Source organism: Crotalus tigris, unplaced genomic scaffold (assembly GCF_016545835.1).
Source record: "Crotalus tigris isolate CLP2741 ecotype Arizona unplaced genomic scaffold, ASM1654583v1 scf7180000017623.1712378, whole genome shotgun sequence".
NCBI classification, from domain to species: Eukaryota; Metazoa; Chordata; class Lepidosauria; order Squamata; family Viperidae; genus Crotalus; species Crotalus tigris.
Window position 1 is genome coordinate 915474 of NW_024096518.1, and position 22814 is coordinate 938287.

At 37.4% G+C, this 22814-nt stretch overlaps 1 protein-coding gene across 1 annotated transcript in view; it reads right to left on the bottom strand.

Annotated features, from left to right (window-relative positions):
- ZNF830 (zinc finger protein 830) overlaps window positions 1-22814 on the bottom strand; it is a 100766-nt gene that overhangs the window by 29858 nt on the left and 48094 nt on the right. The window contains exon 7 of the mRNA XM_039332129.1: window positions 17014-17077. Coding sequence (XP_039188063.1) covers window positions 17014-17077 — 64 coding nt within the window. The remainder of the gene's footprint in view (window positions 1-17013; window positions 17078-22814) is intronic.

A 22814-nucleotide genomic window follows, 5' to 3' on the forward strand; every position in this document is an offset into this window, starting at 1 on the left:
AAGAGCCAAGTTTGCCTACCCCTGTATAGGCCCTAGGGAAAAAATGGACAAGCTAATTCCATGAGGGAGGAGGGAAAGGGAGCGCAGTTTCTGAGTTCTCATTGGCCACCTGTAAGCCCAAATGAGTAGCTCAGGGTGTGTGCGTGCGTGTGTAGGCATGCGTGTGACTCCCCGGGTCCCTTCCATTGCCCCCCCCCCAGTAGCAAGCTTTGGCTTGGAGCAAGCAGGCTGCACACAGGGATCTCCTCCTCTCAGTCTTCCACCCTGTGAATCCTCCACAGCCTCCCCGAGCCGAGTGAGCAGAAAGCCTGCCTGTTTGTCAAAGGCTCTGCCTTGTCAATCACATACACACCTTGATGAAAATTGCCCTGCCTGCAAAAGGACTTCTCAGCAGTTTTTTAAAGCAACACTACCAAGAATGAAATTGGCGACAGCCAGAATGTTTAGGGAAGAAGGAAAGGAAGCAGTTAATAAACCGAGTAAGAAAGGCATTCGCCCTTCGAAAACTTGCATTTCCACAAATGTGATAAGTTGCCCCTTTTCAGATAATGGGGGGGAGTAAATGCTTTCCTTTTAATTTGTTATTAAAACTCAGTGCACTACAGTACTTATAGATGGGAGCCAGATTGACCAACCAGGATCTGTCATAAATAACACTACAAATTTAGGCTGGGGGAGAACTGCTTGCATAAGCTCGGTGGAAGTCGACATGCGAAAGGATTGTGTAGCTGTTTTCTGTCCCCACTCCATTCCTGCTTCGTAAATCTGAGAGGAATTTAGCTGACACCCCTCCCCTTCCAGACCCATAAGCTCCGCCTCCCCCAAGCTACTCTCACTGGCAGTGAGAAGTAAATGCTGAAAAGCCTGCACGAAGAAGCGCTGAGAAGTGCCTCGAATGGACGCAGATGCTTAGGTTTGTTTTCATTATATATAAAAAAAACACCCTACAACTCTTTCCCCCCCTTCCCCATTACATGGGCCATCCCTTTCTACTTCCTTTGAATGAATTAATCATGGGACGGCCACTACCAATCCGCAGTTCTGGAGGGGTGGGCAAGGAATTGGGATGGCAAAAGGGAGGGAAGAAGAGAGGAGACGGTTTGCAATGTAGCATTATAGAATGGGGAATAAACCTCCAGGAAATCTTACTGTCACGACAGCCAGATAATGCCTATCGTACTCCCAGTATAGAGGCTGGAAAGAGATATCTTTAGTTGATCGGCTGGTTTTAATAATAATAACCCTAGGACTCTTTTTGAGTGAGAGGGGGGGGGGGAGAGAAAAAAAGGAGATATTGGACAATAATCCACACGTGGCTAGAAAAAATGTTAGAGAAACACATAGACTATAAACCTGAACTTTTTTACTAGATATAATGCCATAAAAATTTGATAAGCAAAGTACATATTTGATTCTACATGTGATAACAGCGGCAAGAATTATATTTGCACAATATTGGAAAAACAAAGAAATACCACCAGAATAATAATTAAAAAAAATACTAGACTGCGGAAATGGACATACTTACTTTAAGGTTGAAAGAAAAAGAAGAAACAGAATATTTTCAAACTTGGAACCTATTTTATCAATGGTTAGAGAAAAGATTTAGGGATTAGGAACTGAATTTGTATTAGTGAATAAGATACCCAGACAACACGTTTTTGTTGAATGATTATTATTGAATTCTGTTAAAAACAATAATAAAACTTAAAAAAAATAAAAAATAAAATAGGATATGGCAATTCATTTTTCTAAACTACCTGTAAATTATCCAGGGACTAGTCCAAATAGTTGCCCACATTCAATATTAGCTCAAAGACAATCAGTAACTACATAAATTTTAATTGGAGGCATTCATTTGGCAGTAAAAAATACATCATAGTGTATAGTGAAAAGTACTCACTGCAATAATATTATTATTTATTCAACCCAACAAATCTGGGCAATTCGTAAATAAAACGCAGGGGAAAATCAGTACAACTATACAACAGTAAAAGACAAGATGGCAAAAAAACTAAGCAGCAATAAAATACACTCCTTAAAAATGAGTACATCCTCCTAGCCAAAGGCCTGGACAAAGAGACGTATCTTCCAGACCCTCTAAAACAGGGGTGTCAAACTTGCCACGTCACGTGATGTGTTGTGATGTATTGTGACTATTTTCCATTGCCAGCAATGGGGTGGGTGCTGCTTCCATATGATGAAACCAACCTGTGGGCCGGAAGTTTGACACTCCTGCTCTAAAACATCAGCAGGAAGGAGGTCACCCAGATCTCAAGAACTTATTTCCTGCGACAGAGAAGGCAAGCTTTCAGAATCCCAACAAGTGGCATTGTTTAATTTAATAATAATAAAGTTGGAAGGGACCTTGGAGGTCATCTAGTCCAACCTCCTACTCAGGCAGGAAACCCTATACCATTTCGGACAAATGGCTGTCCAGTCTCTTCTTAAAAATTTCCAGTGTTGAGCATTCACAGCTTCTGGAGGCAGATTGTTCCACTGGTTAATTGTTCTAATTGTCAGGAAGTTTCTCCTTAGTTCTAGGTTGCTTCTCTCCTTGATTAGTTTCCATCCATTAGTTTCCATTTAAACAATTCAGAGATTATTAACCCTGATGGATCAAACTGAACAGGCAGAAACTATGAAAGGTAGGTAGTTCTTTAAGTAACTAAACTCTAAATCATGTAGAAATTTATAGGTACAGATCAGAACTTTAAACCACATCCAAAAGCAAACTGACAGCCATAGCTTGCAAAATAGGAGTGTTACATAAGAAATATATCCTCCACTGCCTATACTGCTGCATTCCAAACCATTCTTGGTGGTTTTCAAAAAAAGTCTCATGTGGAACATGTTGCAGTAGTCAAGCCACCAGCGACCAGGGCTTTAGTGACTGTCTGAATGGACTCCTGATATAGGAAATGAAAATGGAAAACTAGAAAAGCAGATGGAATGGTGCAAACAACTTTCTAGTCATAGCAGCCAGGAAGCCACTTATTTATTGAGAAGGAGCTGTTTTGGAAGACCCCCAAATTGCACACCCCTCTTACATGATGGAATGAATATCCCCAGATTTTGGTGGCCCAACACTCACAATCCCTCCATCTTTGCAGGATTTAGTCAGAAACAGATTCTTCCTATCTAGACCTGCACAGCCTTCAAGCATTGGTGAAGAAAAGGTCAAAAAGTCTCCTCCCTAAAAAGCTAGACTTCGTAGGGAATTATTATTTGCAGACATTTTCCAAATGGTTACCAGTGCATAAGAAGTAGTAGAAACAGATTAGTAAAACCCTCAGAATATGCTTGCTCTTAATTTAGTCAGGGAACAGGGTGACTGCATGAACAGGGAATCTAGAGGTCACAAATACAGGGAATACATGTCACAAATACAGGGAGCGACGTTTCGACGAAGTCCCATTCGTCATCTTCAGGCTGGTGTTTTCAGCTTCGTGCTTTGAGCAGCAATGCGTGGTCTTAGCTGTTTCTTCCTTTTAACTGCCAATGGGGGTATGAACTGATTGGGTGGGAGCTTGGCTGTGTTCTGATTGGGTGGAGGTGTGTTCTGAATGGTTAGGGGCTTGGCTGTGCTCTGATTGGCTGGGGGAGTGTTCTGTTGGGTTGTGCTCAGGTTAGTCTGAGTTGCAGAGGGGTTTAAGATTTTGGGCTGCCTTGCTATTTTCTGGCTTCGCGTTCGTGGTCGTGCCTCCTCTTCATGGAGGGTGTCAGTTTGCTTCATGTATGGATTGGAGGGGTTTAAAGTGGCTAATGATGCAGCTGTGGTCTGGCTTCTGGTTTGTGGTCGTGCCTCGTCATCGGTGTGGGCTTTGGGTTTGTTTTTTGCGTGGATGTGTGGTGGTGACCTAATCAGAAATGAACTTCACACAAAAAGATTCCTCCTAGACCGAATTAACAAAGATCTCCTCACACTCCACCTCAAACTCAGCAACAAGATCCACCCCGCACTTTGGGACAAATCCAAACAACTCGCCGTCTGGAGAGCCGAAACACAGACCACCCTCAAGACAGATACACACACCAACAAACTCCAAAGACTACAAGAACGCCAGAAACAAACCCCTCCTCCCTCACAGCCACACATGAAACAAACAGTGCATAACATCTCAGATAGGATCCTCACCAAAGCCGAAACCAATGTCCTTTCCAAAGGATTCAACTTTGCAGTCGCTCCCAAACACATCCCCACTGAAACTATTATATTATATGAAACCAGCCTGACCAAAATCAACCCTGACAACGCTAACAGAATCAGACTCGAAATCACCAACATCCTCTGCACCAGCAAGCCACCCAAAAGCAACTTACCCAAAGAGGAACATACAGCACTACGTAACCTGAAAGAAGACACCAGCATAATAATCCTACCAGCAGACAAGGGCAACGCCACGGTGGTTATGAACACATCTGACTACCAAACCAAATTAACCAACCTACTCCAAGACTCCACATACAAACCCCTAAATACAGATCCCACCACCTACCTGGAAAAAACCACCAGATCCAAAATAAAAGCCTCCCCCATTAGCGAAGAGATCCAGCAAAGAATCATTCCCAGAGAGAAATCATCCAGATGCCCCAAACTCTATGGTCTCCCCAAGATACACAAAGAAGGAACCCCACTCAGACCTATAGTCAGCTCCATAGGCTCACCTCTACAAAACCTAGCCAAATTTCTCGCCAAACAACTACAGCCCTATGCAGAATCCATCACCTCACACGTAAAAAACTCATTCCAGTTTATAGAGATCATAAAGAAACAAAACTTACAGCCCAGCGACCTACTAGTGAGCTTCGATGTCATATCCCTCTTCACCCAAGTGCCTATCAAAGAAGCCTTGACAGCTATTCAAAACAAATATAAACCCCCCCAAACACATCTTAGATCTGACCAACCACTGCCTATCCAACACATACTTCATCTATAATGGACAAAAATACAAACAAACAGAAGGAGCACCCATGGGATCACCCCTCTCACCTGTCATTGCCAACCTCTACATGGAACACTTTGAAACCCAAGCTCTAGAAAAATCGGATCACAAACCCAAACTCTGGCTCAGATACGTAGACGACACCTTCATAATCTGGCCACATGGGAAAGAAAAACTGGACAACTTCCTCACACACCTCAACAGCCTACACCCCAAAATACAGTTCACCATGGAAACAGAAGCTAACAACCAACTTCCCTTCCTGGATGTCTTAGTCTACAAGAAATCCAATGGCTCCCTAGGACACACCATCTACCAGAAGAAAACACACACAAACCGCTATCTGCACGCTCTCTCACACCACCACCCAGCACAGATCAACTCTGTAGCCAAGACACTCATCTCCAGAACAAAACGCTTAGCTGATGAACAACACCTAAAACCCGAACTACACACTCTCACCAATGTACTAACATCCAATGGATTATCCATAGAAATAAGATTACAAACCTAATCCAAAAAGAAACCCCCACTAAAATCCAAGACAAAGAACAAGAAAACGGCAAAGCCCTCCTCCCATACATAAAAGGCACCACAGACAGAATCAGTAAGATCCTCCATAAACACAACATCAAAACAGCATTCTGCATAAACAGAAAAATATCCACCATCCTTAGAAACCCCAAAGATAAAATTGAATTAGAAAATCAAGGAGTTTACAAAATCCCATGCACCACTTGTCCCACCACATACATCGGACAAACCAACAGAAGAATAAGTGCACGCATTGAAGAACATAAGAACTCAGTCAAAAAAGAGGAACCAACATCTTCCCTGGTCCAACACCTTAAAGCCACAGGACATGAAATTGACTTTAAAAATACCAGAACCATTGCCAAAAGTGAACATTTTAATAACAGAATAATCAGAGAAGCCATCGAGATAGAAAAACGCCCACACAGCATGAACAAGCGAGATGATACCTCCCGCCTACCAGCCATTTGGAAACCCGCCCTTATTGACAAACGACTCCCTAACACAAAAAATGATACCAGACCCACACTCACAAAAACCACACAGGATGTCACCACCACACATCCACGCAAAAAACAAACCCAAAGCCACACCGATGACGAGGCACGACCACAAACCAGAAGCCAGACCACAGCTGCATCATTAGCCACTTTAAACCCCTCCAATCCATACATGAAGCAAACTGACACCCTCCATGAAGAGGAGGCACGACCACGAACGCGAAGCCAAAAAATAGCAAGGCAGCCCAAAATCTTAAACCCCTCTGCAACTCAGACTAACCTGAGCACAACCAAACAGAACACTCCCCCAGCCAATCAGAGCACAGCCAACCCCCCAGCCAATCAGAGCACAGCCACGCCCCTAACCAATCAGAACACACCTCCACCCAATCAGAACACAGCCAAGCTCCCACCCAATCAGTTCATACCCCCACTGGCAGTTAAAAGGAAGAAACAGCTAAGACCACACATTGCTGCTCAAAGCACGAAGCTGAAAACACCAGCCTGAAGATGACGAATGGGACTTTGTCGAAACGTCGCCAAGACACTTCCAATTTTACGCGGGAGAAAACCTGAACAACCAAAGACCTACATACAAACACCCGCGAAAACCTCAGAAAACAAATATATATATATATGTTTTCTGAGGTTTTCGCGGGTATTTGTATGTAGATATGACAAAGGCAATAGCTTGGAAAAAGAGGAACTGGGGAGGCAATGTACTAATTATGGCATAGTGTATTACGTTACTGGAAATTAGGGGCAAATGTTCTGATTGCTATTATGCAATGCAAATGTAAGCTAAACAATATTAATAAATATTGATAAGGTCATAAGATGACTTAATAGGGGTTAGTTTAAAATGGTTGGCTTAAGATGGGCTTATGGAAAAGTATATATAAAAACTGTATTAGTGAAGGTGTGGCCTTTGCAGAGGCCTATTGGGAATAATCCCCCCTTGTCCTTTTTTCTGCATAGAATAAAGCTTTTGCAAATCTCCACCTTGGTGTGTTGGTTTCATTGGGCATTACACACCAGGCAAAACCAGTTTGGGACAAAACTTCAACACTTGGCTGGCTTAGGATGAAAAAGATATAACTTGGTACTATCAGGAAAATGATGTTGTACTTAAGATAACACAACTTTAGAATTGTACACAAAAAATAACTTTAGGTTTGGGAATCTCAACCTCCTTCTATAATATTAATAGTTTAAGAACATCACAATTAATTATCAATATTGTCCATACTATTTTTGCAAAACAGCATGAAAAATTCACTAGCAATAGGAAATAAATTAAGCTAATAATGTTCTTTTGTGTTCATGAAGTTCAAAAGAATGATTTGCCAGCAATCTTAAGGATTGTAAGAGTTTGTATATATATATATATTTTTGGCAGCACGTTCCAAATGTGGGAAAAGCAACAAATTGTATTAAAAACAGGAGTCATGGGATATTCAGTACGCTAAATAGCTCTCTGCTTTTCAATATCTACTTTAAACCAATGGAAGAGATCATCAAGAAATTTGGAGTTTTTTTTAGATAGATAACCTTTATTGTCATTTTTTACTATGGGCACAATGGCACACATTAAAAATGAAATTTAGTTGCTTCTCAAAGTGTACACATACGTAACAAACATTTAAAGATACTATATACAACATATGTATAGACCTACACCCTTACATATAAGTAACATATAAATATTAATCACTGAGTTGAGTATTATTAGTATGAGATTGGTACTGGATTGGCCTTGTCTATTCAGATATTGTTGGTTTGGGTTAATTTTGAACAGCAGACTGGCTTTTGTGCTTTCTTCTAAATTTAACATTGGAAGTCTCTCTTACTTCTGGCAATCATGATACCATCAGTATATCTGAGGTTACTTTCAATAATTTTCAATTTCTGTTCTATTCTACTCTATTTCTTTTCCAGCACTTCTCATTACAGGCAGTTGTCAACTTATGACAGGTCACTTACTGAGTGTTTGAACTCACAATGGATCTCACTGTGGCTATATAATAATAATAACAACAACAACAACAACAACAACAAATCCAGTCTGAACATCTGGCTGACTGTGCGATGATCCATAATAATAATAATAATAATAATAATAATAATAATAATAATAATAATAATAGGTGGATGCAAATAAAACAGAAGTTGAAATGAAAGAACTAGTAATAACAAAAATGGTAGAAAAAAGAGCAAGGAAAATCAAAAATTGGTCAGCACCAGGTGAAGATGAACTGCATAGGTTTTGGTTGAAACATCTAACTGTTATACACCCACTCATTGCCAAGCAGTTCAACAATATACTACAAGGAGGAGAAATTGAAAAATGGCTAACAACTAGGAAAACCTACCTAATAATGAAAAATCCAGCAAAAGGGGCAACACCAGACAACTACAGGCCAATTACTTGCTTACCAATAACTTTCAAATTACTAACTGGTGTAGTAGCTGATGCAGTACAACAGCATCTAGTTGAAAACAATCTCTTTCCACCTGAGCAGAAAGGAAACCGCCCCAATAGCAGAGGAACAAAAGATCAACTCCTAATAGACAAAATGATCTTGGAAAACTGCAAGAGAAGGAAGACCAACCTGAATGTGGCATGGATTGACTACAAAAAGGCATTTGACTCTCTGCCACATGATTGGATAATAAAGTGCCTAGAAATAACAGGAGTCAGTAGAAACATCAGAAAATTTGTGCAAAGATCGATGGCACAATGGAAGACACAGTTGCAGATCAATGGTGAGAGACTGGGAGAGGTTAATATCAAGAGAGGAATATTTCAAGGAGATTCATTATCACCATTACTATTTGTTATTGCACTGTTTCCTCTGTCAACAATACTGAATAACTCAGGACATGGCTATCAAACATCAAAAACATCTGCCAGACTATCCCACCTCCTTTACATGGATGATCTGAAGCTGTATGGAAAAACATCATCTGAAATAGAATCGCTGCTCAACACTGTCCGTATATATAGCCAAGATATTGTTATGGAGTTTGGCTTGGACAAATGTGCCACACTTACTATCAAACAAGGAAAAGTAGTGAAAACTGAAGGAATCAAGATGCCCCACGAAAATAACATTAAGAGTCTGGATGAGGAAGATTACTACAAATATTTGGGTATTGTTGGAATATTCATGAACAGGAAGAGTCATGTGGTAACTCAATCAGCCAATGAGAAGAAAGGGCTACTGAGTCTGTGAAAAAAGAGTATTGAGTTAGGAGCTGGATTTCCAGTCTCAAGGTTTGTCTCTGGTCTGTCTCTGTAAGAAGTCTTCAATTAAGCTATGTTGCTGTAAAGAAGAATGGTATTGTAAATATTTTTATATAAATATACAGTTATTTTGAATCAGCTAAATGCAGTCAACTGTGAGAGCTTCTGATTTATTTTTTTATCAATAGAGAAATTAAAATTCTCTAACAGGTTATGGGCCCAGAGCTTACTAAGGACTGCGTTGTAATTTAAAGCTGGAAGAAATTGCCTGTGTTTAGAAAGTTTAAGAACAAGGCAGAATTAGCAAAATGGCTGCAATGGAATTTAAAGTGTGCCTCGTTTGGGCCAGAAGAATTACATTGTGTGGGCTGCAAAAATGGAATGTTTGCTGAAAGCTAAAAGAGCTGTGGTATATTGTAGAAAATCCACCACAAGTGTTTGCAGCAGTTGATCATAAAAATCATGATAGAGCACTGGCTTATCTCATCTTCAATTTAGATGAAGCACAATTTCTAAATGTTGCAAATTTAAAGACTGCAAAGGAGATATGGTTGAAGTTGAGAGCTGTGCACGTGAATGTTTCTGCATGCAATATAGTGCAATTGTCAAGAAAACTTTACAGAGCCTGTTTGCAACCAGGTGAATCTGTGGAACAGCATTTAAATAAAATGCAATGTTTATTTTTGGACTTAGAACAACGTGGGATTAAATTCCCTGAGTCCCAGAAGGTTTTATTGGTGTTGAATAGTTTAGATAAAACCTAGGACACAGTTTCAACGATATTTAAGGGTAAAGAAGAGCAAGACTTAAAGTTTGAGGCTTTAAAGGCATGTTTGCTTAATGAAGAAGAAAAACGCCATTTTAGAAGCAGCCACGAGGAGGAGAAATTCCTGAGGAGGGGGTCCAGACTGCAAGTCTCCAGAGGAGAAGAAACAAGCAGATCGGACCCGGACCAAATTGCAACAAAGGAGAGATTTTGCAAGCAGAGAGCAAGCAGAGAGTGGGAAAAGACTTGCTACATTTGTGGAAAAGACACATTTGCAAAGGAACTGTTTGCAAAGGAACTGTTTGCAGCAAAGGACATTTGTGCATGCAAAGAAGACTAATTTGCAAAAGGAACATTTTGGTGTTGCAAAAGTTTGCTATAACAACAACAGAGACAAGTGGCTAATAGATAGTGGGGCAAGTCAAACAATTGTTAATGACTCTGAATTATTTTGCAGGTTTGTTCCAGTAGTACAAGAAGCTGTGGCTTTGCCAAATGGCCAGAAAGCAAAAGTCATTGGAAAAGGCGATGTAAAAATTCCATATTTGGAATCAAAGTTTACCAATATGCTTTGTGTACCTGAGATGGAACATAATTTGTTAAGTGTGTCTAATTTAGACAAACAAAGGTTTGAGGTCATTTTTGTAAATGGGAAATGTCTCATCAAAAGGAATGGGAATATTTGTGCAGAAGGCATAAAGGAAGATAATCTATATGTATTGCAGGGACAAAAGGTTCAATGTTCCCATATATTTAAGAATGTTGCAGAGCATGATTCATGTGTTCATCTTCTGCATAGAAGACTTGGCCATGCAAGCTTTAAAGTTTTGCAGCAAATGCAAGATTTTGCAGAAGGGCTAAATTTGAAGGGATGCAAAACATATTTGGACTGTGCAGTATGCAAAGCATCGAAGTCAAAGGCATTCCCAGTTAGTAAATGTAGCACAAGACAAACAAAAAGAATTCTAGAGCTGGTCCATGCAGATCTGGTGGGACCTATGCAAGCCAGTTTGGGAGGAGCAAAATATGCACTGGTAATTGTTGATGATTATAGCAGGTATTCGTTTTGCTATTTGCTTAGAGCAAAGACAGAGGTGCTACAACAATTCAAACAGTGGGTAAGTTTTGTAGAGAGAAGGTACAGACAACAAGTGTGTCAGTTGCAAACTGACAGAAGTACTGAATTTATGTCAACTAAATTCCAACAATGGTTGGGGCAGTTGGGGATAAGACACAGACGTACAAATCCTTAGTCAGCAGCAGAGAATGGTGTAGCTGAAAGAAAGAATGGTGTTTTCCAAACAATGAAAGATTCATTATTGGAGGATTCTGGTTTGAGCTGGTCATATTGGGGAGAAGCCATATTGACTGCTAATTATATAGTTAACAGGCTGTGGAGTTCCTCCATTAATAATACTCCATATGCCATTCTATATGGGAGAAAGCCATCACTGGCACATTTGAGAATTTTTGGAAGTACTGCATGGGTACATATTCCAAAAGCAATCAGAAGAAAGGGACAGCAAAAGGCAAGAAAGCTCAGGTTTGTGGGCTATGAGCCAGAGTCAAAAGGATATCGCTTTAGCGATGGAAGTAAAAGAATTATAATTTCAAGGTCTGCTAATTTTGCAGAACAAAATTCGGACAGAATTAATGCAAATTCTGGGTATGTCTCACTTAATGACGGCGATCTGTTTAGTGACAATAAGTCATTTAATGATGAAAAAATGATTATAGAAGATGTCCATGTTCAGGGAGGAGAGGCTGAACAAGACATGAAGCCAGAAGGACTTGAGACACAGGAGCAGTTAATACCATGTAGGTCAGAGCGATGTAATAAAGGAATTCCGCCTGACAGGTATTCTGCCAGCAAGGTAAAGGTTTACAATGTGTGGTATGAGCCAAGAAGTTATAAAGAGGTGTTGGCATTACCAAAAGCTGAACAAGAAAAATGGAGGGGGGCCATGGATAAAGAGATGAAATCCATGGGAGACCATGAAGTATTTAAATCAGTGACTTTGCCACAGGGAACCAAAGCTGTGGGTTGTAAGTGGGTATATAAGAAAAAGGTATTGCCAAATAATGATGTACAGTATAAGGCCAGGTTAGTGGCACAAGGTTTTTCACAATTAAAGAATGTGCACTATGATGAAGTATTTGTGCCAACTGTGAAAAGTGAGAGTATAAGATTAGCACTGGCGTTGGCAGCGGCATATAAGCATAAAATCTGGCACTTTGATATCACAACTGCATTCCTCAATGCTGAGTTAGAGGAAGAAATTTATATGATCCAAGCACCAGAATATGAAATTGCAAAACCTAACATGGTATATAAATTAAACAAGGCTATTTATGGGCTGAAGCAGTCAGTCAGAAACTGGAATATCTGTTTAGATACTGCTTTAAAGGATCTTGGATTTAAAAGTTGCAAAGCTGATAATTGTATATATACTGGACAGTTACAAGGAGAGAATTGTCTACTGTTATCATTTGTGGATGATCTTTGCTTCATCGCAAAGGATGCATCACAAGTCAAAGAATTTGCTGATAAATTAGGAAAGAAAGTCGAATTAATAAAAAATTATCTCAGTGTAGAGATACAGAAAAATGAAAAAGGTGGTTATATTCTCAGTCAAAAGAGAAAAATTGAGCAGTTATTGGAAAAATATAGTGTGAAAGATAGCAATACTGCTCCCACACCCATGAGTACAGATTTTTATAATAGTTTAAGTGCGGACAAAGGTGAAACCTGTGATCAAGAGATATATCACTCAGCAATAGGGAGTTTGTTATATCTATCACAGTGGTCCAGACCAGACATAGCTTGCGCAGTAAGCATTTTGAATCGTTTTACTGCTGCACCTACAAAGTTACATTGGATGGGTGTAAAAAGGGTTCTCAGATATTTAAAGGGAACTATAAATTTGGGTCTTCAAGTACAGATTACTGAGGAATTGAAATTAAAGTGTTATGTCGATAGTGACTATGCAAATGACATAAACACAAGGAAATCAAATTCTGGGATTATAATATTGTTTGGAGGGACTCTGATTGGATGGAAGTCCAGAAAACAAACAACTGTTGCTATTTCAACAGCGGAAGCAGAGTTTATTGCTTTATCTGAATTGTGTTCTGAAGTAACATGGTATGTACAGTTGTTGCAAGATTTAAATATTAATGTAAAAGAATCTGTAAAGGTATTTGAAGACAATGCTGCCTGTATAAAAATGGCAACTGGTGACAGGGTGAAGAACAGAAGTAAACATGTAGACATTAAGTATTGTAATGTCAGGGAAGCTGTAAAAGGAAAATTGATTAGTTTACATCATTGTTCTTCTGAGGATAATTTGGCAGACATGATGACTAAACCACTGGGTAATGTTCACTATGGAAAATGTGTAAAGTCAATAGGTCTGATGTCTCTTCCTGTCATGAAGGGAGGAGTATTGGAATATTCATGAACAGGAAGAGTCATGTGGTAACTCAGTCAGCCAATGAGAAGAAAGGGCTACTGAGTCTGTGCAAAAAGAGTAATGAGTTAGGAGCTGGATTTCCAGTCTCAAGGTTTGTCTCTGGTCTGTCTCTGTAAGAAGTCTTCAATTAAGCTATGTTGCTGTAAAGAAGAATGGTATTGTAAATATTTTTATATAAATATAAAGTTATTTTGAATCAGCTAAATGCAGTCAATTGTGACAGCTTCTGATTTATTTTTTTACCAATAGAGAAATTAAAATTCTCTAACAGGTATCCTTCAAGCTGACAACATCAAGCACACTGAAGTCAAGAAAAAGATTAAAGGTGAATACATCAAGAGAGTGAAGAAGATCTTAAAGTCCAAACTCAATGGAGGAAATACCATAAAGGCAATCAACACCTGGGCAATTCCAGTCATTAGGTACACAGCTGGAATAGTGGACTGGACTCAAGCAGAACTAAAAGCAATGGATAGGAAGACCAGAAAAATAATGACAATGAATCATGCCCTTCATCCACGCAGTGACATTGATAGACTTTATCTACCAAGGCAAATAGGTGGGCGTGGAATGCTACAAGTACATCAGATGGTTGAAGAAGAAAAAATGGCTTTGGAAGAATATCTGAAGAACAATGATGAAGATGCACTGAAATTAGTATATCAGGAAGGCTTACTAACTACTGGAGAGACCAAACTGGCCTACAAGAAAGACCAAATGAAGAACAGAATAGAGGCATGGGAAGACAAAGCACTACATGGCCAATACATGAAAAAAATAGCTGGGAGAGCAGATAATAATAAAACCTGGCAATGGCTAAGAGCAGGAAAATTGAAGAAAGAGACCGAGGGACTAATTCTGGCTGCACAAGACCAAGCCTTAAGGACAAATGCATATAAAGTCAAAATTGAGAAGACAGCAACAGACAGTAAGTGCCGCCTATGCAAAGAAGCTGAAGAAACAGTGGACCACTTGGTAAGCTGTTGCAAGAAGATTGCACAGACTGACTACAAGCAGCGGCATGACAAAGTAGCAACAATGGTGCGTTGGAAGATCTGCAAAAAATATTATTTGCCTGTAAGCCAAAACTGATGGGATCATAAAATAGAGAAAGTCATAGAAAATGATAAAATTAAACTGCTCTGGGACTTAAGAATTCAAACAGACAAGCACCTGCAACATAACACCCCAGACTTAACAATTGTCGATAAGAAAGACAAAAAAGTCTGGATAGTGGACGTGGCAGTGCCTGGAGACAGCAGAATAGACGAGAAAGAACTGGAGAAGATAACAAAATACAAAGACCTACAAATAGAAATAGAAAGACTGTGGCAAAAGCAAGCAAGGGTAGTACCAATAATAATAGGCTCCTTGGATGCAATCCCAAAACAACTGGAGCACCACTTGAACACCATTGGCATTGACAAATTCGCTATTAGTCAATTGCAAAAGGCAGCCTTACTAGGAACTGCTTCCATCCTGCGACGATATCTGTAATACCATCAAACATCCACATCTGCCTATCCCAGGTCCTGGGTAAGGACTCATAGGTAGACAAAATGCCAAATCCAGTCTGAACATCTGGCTGACTGTGCGATGATCCATAATAATAATAATAATAATAATAATAATAATAACAACAACAACAACAACAACAATAATAAAGTTGGAAGGGACCTTGGAGGTCATCTAGTCCAACCCCCTACTCAGGCAGGAAACCCTATACCATTTCAGACAAATGGCTATCCAGTCTCTTCTTAAAAACTTCCAGTGTTGGAGCATTCATCGCTTCTGGAGGCAGGTTGTTCCACTGGTCAACTGGTTAATTGTTTTAACTGTCAGGAAGTTTCTCCTTAGTACTACCAGCCAGGTGCTTGCGTACCACCGGTGGTACTGAAAAGCTCTATTCTAGTCCAAGCCCATGGAAGGAGATCCTATATTATTCTGGACAAATATCTCTACAGTCTCTTCTTGAAAACCTCCAGTGATGGAGCTCTCACAACTTCGTTCCACTGACTGTTCTCATTGTCAGGAAATTTCTCATTATGTTCTCGATTGGATCTTTCTTTAATGAACTTACACCCATTATTTTGTATCTTGCCTTCAGGTGCTTTGGAGAACAGACTAAACCCCTTCTATATGACAGCACCTCAAATACTAGAAGATTGCTATCATATTACCCCTAGTTCTTCTCCTCATTAAACTAGACATATGTAGTTCCAGCAGCCATTCATCATAGGGTTTAGCCTCCAGACCCCTTATCTTCTTTGTTCTTCTCTGCATTGTTTCTTAGGGTCTCAGTCAAGTTTCTTCTATTGTGGACATAATATGGCAAATATGGTCCCCCACCAGTGCAGAATAAAGCAATACTATTACTTCATACAATCTTGCAACTGTCTGTTAATGCAACCTAAGACTGCATTAACTTTTTTGGCAGCTGCAACTCACTGCTGGCTCATACTTAGTGGTGATCTACTAGAACAGTGTTTCTCAACCTTAACAATTTTAAGGCATGTAGATTTCAACTCCCAGAATTCCACAGCCAGCATTGCTAGCTGTGGAATTTTGGGAGTTGAAGTCCACATGCCTTAAAATTGTCAAAGTTGAGAAACACTGTACTAGAACAATAGATCCATTTCAGAGTTGCCACTGTTAAGTCAGGTACCACCAATTCTATATCTGTGTATTTGTTTTTCTTGCCTATGTGTAGGAACTTACTTTTCTCAACACCGAATAGCATTTTGTTGGCTAGGGCCAGTGTCAAGGTCCTTCTGAATCTTGAGTCTATCATCTAAAATACTGGCTATTCTCCCCAGTTTGGTCTGCAAATTTGATGAGTTCCTGAGCAATATCCCCTTATTTAGATCATTTATGAAAACGGTGGTAAGTACTGAGTTAGAATTTTAGAGGAACTCCACTGTTTACTTCTTTCCATATAGATGTAGTTCCATTGAAGACTGCCTGCTGAGTGCAATTGGTCAACCAATTACAAACCCATCTGGTGGTGGTATACTCTATCCCACATTGTTCTAATTTACCAAGGTTGGCTGTAGTTTGTCAAATATCTTACTGAAATCTAAATGAGTTATGTCCACAGAATATATAGTTTCCACTAATATATAGTTGCTCATTCCATTCCAATTGTTGAGATTTCAATGAATACATCATAAAAGGCACTCAAATCACCTTATAGAAGATTAGATCTAGAAAGAACTATTCAGGCTTTACAGTATCAATAATTAAAATATCAGTTACATTTTATAATATCAGTCAAGTCTGAGAAGCATATCAACAATTGTAAGGACTTAATATTTCATTACAGCAACTACTTAGAGCTGTTGGACTGTTCATTTATTTGTTTGCTTGATATATATTCTGCCTTTGCTCTAAGATCTCAAGAGGTTTCCATGGTATTCTTATTCCAATAAATAAGATGGTGATCTTATTTATTGCCACAATAATAATACAAGCTACGAAGTAGGTAAAACACAAAAAGTGTCACAAGCCAAAAAATTCATATGAGCTGAAATAATTGAATGCTTGCCTTTGCATCTACTTCTGGATCATCAAAAAATCCCTCTGGTAAGGCCTCTGCAGTGTTTTCTCTTCTGAAATATTAAGGCAATAATTAATACTTATCTCAAAGTACTGTAACAAATGAACTATTTAAACTGAAAATAAGAGTAAGTAAATCTAATAATACTTAAGATATTTAATGACAGTTGAATAAGAACCAGAAAAGTCATCTTAAAATACAATACAAGTAGTCTTTGCTTAATGACCAGTCATTTAATGACCATTTAAAATTAGAAATTAGACCCCTATAAGTTATTTATGATCTGTCCTTGAAGTTTCGGCTGCAATCATATGATCTCATTCAGATGTCTAGCAACCAGCTGGCTGCATTGTCCCACAGTAACATGACTGCAATATGCAATGTTTTTTGCTGGTTTCTGATGTTTTTTGCTGGTTTCCAACAAAAAATGCCCATTGAAAAAATGATTTGCTTAATGACCATATGATTTGCTTAACAACGATGATGACTCCCTTTATGATTGTTATAAAAATGGTATTAAAATCCTTAATGACTGCAACAACTTACAACCAAAATTCCTGGCTCAGATGTGATTCTTAAGTGACAAGTACCTGAAATATTAACGTTCGTTTTATAATTATTCATATATTATAAAGTTTAATTATTCAAAGCCTTAATATCAATTTAAGAAAATTCTCTTAGTCAGAATCCTGAAATCTGCATGTTCCCAAATCTTAAGTATCTAAAGTATTTTAATATTTTAATCCTTTTAAAACATTTTAATGCTTTTAATATTTTAAAGTACTTAAGTTCTATGCCTTCAATCCTGAGAAACTGGAAATTTTTCCAGATGTTAAGGAATGGAAATATGTGATCCATTTTGGCAAAGGCAATTTTTTCATACCACCCAAGGAGGCAGCAATATGTATTAATTATGGCACAAAATCTGTGATATCTTAAAATATCTTGCATTGTTCATATTACATTAATAAATTCATTGTAAGCAAGTGATTATTCATAAGTATATATTTTTCTTTTCTCTAGTTTGTATTTTTAGCTTGTACTTTCCATTTTTTGAAATTCCTTTTTTTAAGATTAAGAAATATTTTATCACAAAAAGTAAAAATATTAATCAGGATCAAAATGTTTTGTACCATGTTTTCTTATGAAATGAAAATTACTAACATTTTATATTATTTTGTGCTTCAAAGCCTAAATTATATACATTTATTGCATAATACTGCATAATGATATTTTTATTCAAGTTTCTATTTCAATTCCCAAAATACAATCATGGAAATCTTATCATTATTCAGGATTCTTTTATACCTGTCTTTCTGAAAAAAAAAAAAAAACCATGTGAACTAATCAGAAATTTCTAAAACTTTAGGAGTTGATAACAAGAGTTACCCAAGAGAAATAAATGCTTGGAAAAATAGTTGTACCATGGTTGTAAGATCAAAACCACAATTCTGAATATAAGCTGATATGATAGAAACCTGGTTTAGTTTCTTTAAATGAAAAGTATGGAACTCAATGAGAGAAATAAAAATACAAAGCAATCAGAAATCTCTCCAACAAAAATAACTCATATTCTGTATGTTGATTTCCACATGTAGACATTACTGTATACTTACAAAGCCAACTCACTGAAATATTTCATCTACTGACTGGAAACACAGTCTCATTTTTGACAAATTTTAAAAATAATATTCAATTATGGAGGACTGAGGATCCTAAGTTTTCTAACAATGATAATAGCAATGACAAATGTATTGATATTGATATCTATTATATGAATTGTTTTGGTTATATTAAAACACAGAATACAAAAACAGAAAATCAAAGGAATCTGATGTAAAGAGCTGGTCTTAAGATTGAAAAAAAGTAAAATACTTGGGTATTACTGTAGCTAATATGAATTGTATAATTAATATTATGCATTATACATTTAGATAAATTATGTTAAGGTATGAAATTAAATTAATTAAATATGTTAAAATGGTTGAAATTACAATTGTCATAGTTGGGGAAGAATCTCTGTCATAGAATTGGTCTTTTTATTTCAAACAATTCTATTTTGGCAACTAATGCACCATTTAACAATGGCAGAAAGATATATTTAGGTTTGTATGGCAAGGAAAAAATCCAAGAGTTAAATACAAAGTCCTTCAAGATGCAGGAGGATTGGCATTGCCTGATTTGAAGTTGTATTTTGCAACCTACTATTTAGTTTGGATGAAAATAGGTACTGCTGAGAAATAAAAGAATTTTAGAACTGGAAAAACATGATCTGAGATTTTGATGGCATGGTATTTTATGGTATGATAAAGGTTAATATGGATTTTAAAAATTACTTTTAAAAAAGAATGCCATCTTGCTTGAAAATGTCTTCATGGTTCTCATGAAGAATTTTATAGGAAAAAAACAGCAGGTAAACAGAAATGATTAACTTAGAACATGAGCATGGAGAATATAAGATGAAACAAAGAGCAAATGGTTGCAGAGGAATTTAGTTTTCAATATTATTGAAATGTAACAATGTTATTGTTATTGTTAACGTATTAACAATAAATTAATAAATTAACTTTATTATTAACTTGTTAATAACAAATTAACCTATTTTAATAAATTAACAATAAATAAAATAATTATGTATTAATAAATAATAAATTAACTTAGTAGTATTATTAACAATTGTTAATAATGTCAAATTAACAATACTGTTAAAATATGCAGTTAAGAGAAATATACAAAATAGGCAATAGGACATTTGGAATGAAGCAGCAGAAAGTTGAAGTTGAATCTTGTACAAATGATAAACGTAATTGCTAAAATGTATAAACTTTTGCTGAAATATGAAATGGAGAAAGAACAAGAACGATCGTATGGCTAATAAGCTAAGAATTTTGGTTATAACATTGTTGGAACAGTGGGAAAATATGTGGCTGAAAGAATTGAAATTCATACTGTTAAAACAAAAGAGCTCAGGATTGAACTTTGAAATTTTGGGGGCTTTCTGTATTGGGTTATTTGCTTGCAGATGTTTCATTACCCCACTAGGTAACATCATGAGTGTAAGTGAGTTTGGGGTTTATTCCTGTTTATATATAGGAGTGGCAGTGTTGGTAGAAGTGCAATTTTCTGTTAGTAGTTCCTTGATTATGGAATTTTCTGCTTGCTTGTTTGTCTGTCTGGTATTAATTTCTGATTATCTAGGTATTTCAGAAGATGATGTGTTCTAGTCTTTTTTATTTCCTTTCCTTAGCCTTCTTGAATGATGGGTAAAATAACCAGGTGTAAGAATTTGAAACAACTATAACTCAAATCATTGCATATATGAGTCCATTACGAAATGAATGACATTTGTATGGACTTAGACCAGCACAAAGGCTAACAAAAACAAGCAATATATGAAATAAATATTGTCATATCCTCAGCCACAAATCTGATATGTCTACATCAGGGATCCCGAATCCCCAATTTGTGGCCCACTACCAGGCCATGGCCTATTTACAACTGGGCTATGGGCTGAAACTGCATTATTTGGTTTTATTATAATTGTTGTTGTTGTTATTAATCATCACACAGTCAGCTGGATGCTCAGACTGGATTTGGAATTTTGGTAAGGACCTGGGATAGGCAGATCTGGATGTCTGATGGTGTTACAGATATCATCGTAGGATAGAAACTGTCCCTAGCAAAGCCACCTTTTGCACCTGACTGATGGAAAATTTGTCAATGCCAATCGTGTTCAAGTGGTGCTCCAGTTGTTTTGGGATTGCACCCAAGGCACCTATTACTATTGGTACTGCCCTTGCTTGCCTTTGACACAGTCGTTTGTAGGTCTTTGTATTTGTAGATCTTTGTATTTTGTTATTTTCTCCAGTTCTTTCTCTTCTATTCTGCTGTCTATTATTGTTGTTGTTGTTGCTGACATTTGTTGCAAGCAAGTTCATTCTGAACCTTAATTTTCCTGACTTCATATCTGCAGGTTCTGGCTATTTGCTGACATTAGGCTTTAATTATTCTTTTCACTTCTTACACTTGTCTTTTTAATCATAGAATTCTTTGTGCAACTATGCTATTTTTTTTAGGGATTTCTTATTTTTCTTCTTCAGTAGTAATGTGCTAGACTGGGCTTTTATAATCTTATTTTTCAAAGTTTTCCAGGGTTTTTGGCTTGCTTTCTCCTTGAGGATTTCCATCCATGAAATCTTTCCCAAACATTAAGTTTGCTCAACAAACTAAGTTTGTTAAAATCCAAGATACTACTTTGATTTGTTCTATTGATTGTGCTTGCATTATGTTGCATTCCACTAATGCCTGGTCATGCTCCCCAAAATTCCTGTAGTTTCAACCCCTTCTTTTCTTTATTAGTGAGAATTAAGTCCAATATGGCTGATCTTCTAGTTCCCTTTTCTACCTTTCGGAGACAAAGTTGTCTGCCAATTTTGTCACAAATCTGTTTGATCTTCCACTAGGTACAGAGTTTGTCTCCCAGTTGATGTCAGGATAGTTAAAGTTCCCTGTTACTATTGTGATTTGCTTCCTACATACTTTAATTAACTGATTAGCAAAAAGTTCATGTATTTCCTGTTTGGTTGGCAATATTTTTCTTGTTTCCTTTTATATTGACTTACACATATTCAAGATAGTTATCTCTAGTGTTCTGCTATTATTTCTTTAGAGATTTGTAATATGTAACACAACTCCATCTCCTATTTGGTTTATTTCTTTTAAACAATTTAAATCCTTCTAACTACATATCCCATTCATGTGCTTTATCCACCAAGTTTTGGTAATGGCAACAATGCTATCTGCCTTTGTGTATTTGCATTTCAAGTTCACCCTGTTTGTTCCTCATACTTTGTGTGTTAATATATAGGCATTTCAGTACTTTTTTGGCTACATTACCTATTTTGTTTTCTTCTGTTTCACTTCTTTCTTAGCACTTGATTGAACTGATGTTTGTGATTGGAATTATCTACTAATACATCATCTCCTTCTCCCTCCAGCTTTAGTTTAAAGCCCTTCAAATAAGGTGAGTCAGTTGGTTTCTTCCCAGTTCTTGTGAGGTGTAACCCTTCCCTGTTGAAGATCATGGTCTAAGAATCCTAAATTCTTTCAACAGCACCATCCCTTAAGTCAATGGTTTACTTCAATGGTTCTTCATTCTCTCACTGAATACCTACCTTTCGTGGGGAGTATAGAAAAGTACCTGTGCCACCATCTATTTGACTTTCATGCCTACCTATAATATCTTGATATTGTTGCCACAGATTTTGTCTTATCATTTCTCTGCCTATTAGAAAGAGGAGGGATAATAATCTGTGGGATTAATTATTTAAATAAATTCCTCAATCATGTCTTTGATAGTTGCTCCTGAGAGATAACTAATAATTTTGCAAATTGATAGTTCAATTCCCTTGAGCCTGAATCACCTATCAACTTCCTTTCTTAAGAAAGTCTGTTTTGATTTTTTTTTTCTAGACTTGATATGCTAGGTTTATCTCTTCTCCGGATGCTTGCACATTGTCTTCCAATGGGAGGTTATGAAATTGATTGTTTAGCTCCAGGGGGTTAAATTTAGTCGACTGGATTTGTTTTCTTTTTCCTTCTATGGATGACATGCCATCATCAGTCTATCTCTAAAGGTTCATTTTCTGTGTTGGTTAAAGGTACATTTTCTGCCTTAGTTAATAGTTCCATACTGCTCAGTTTGGTTACAGTTTTCTTCTTTTAATTGCAGTTTCTCATTTTGCTGTTTGAATCTCAGAGTAACTATCGTCTCTAGACCTTTTGATTTT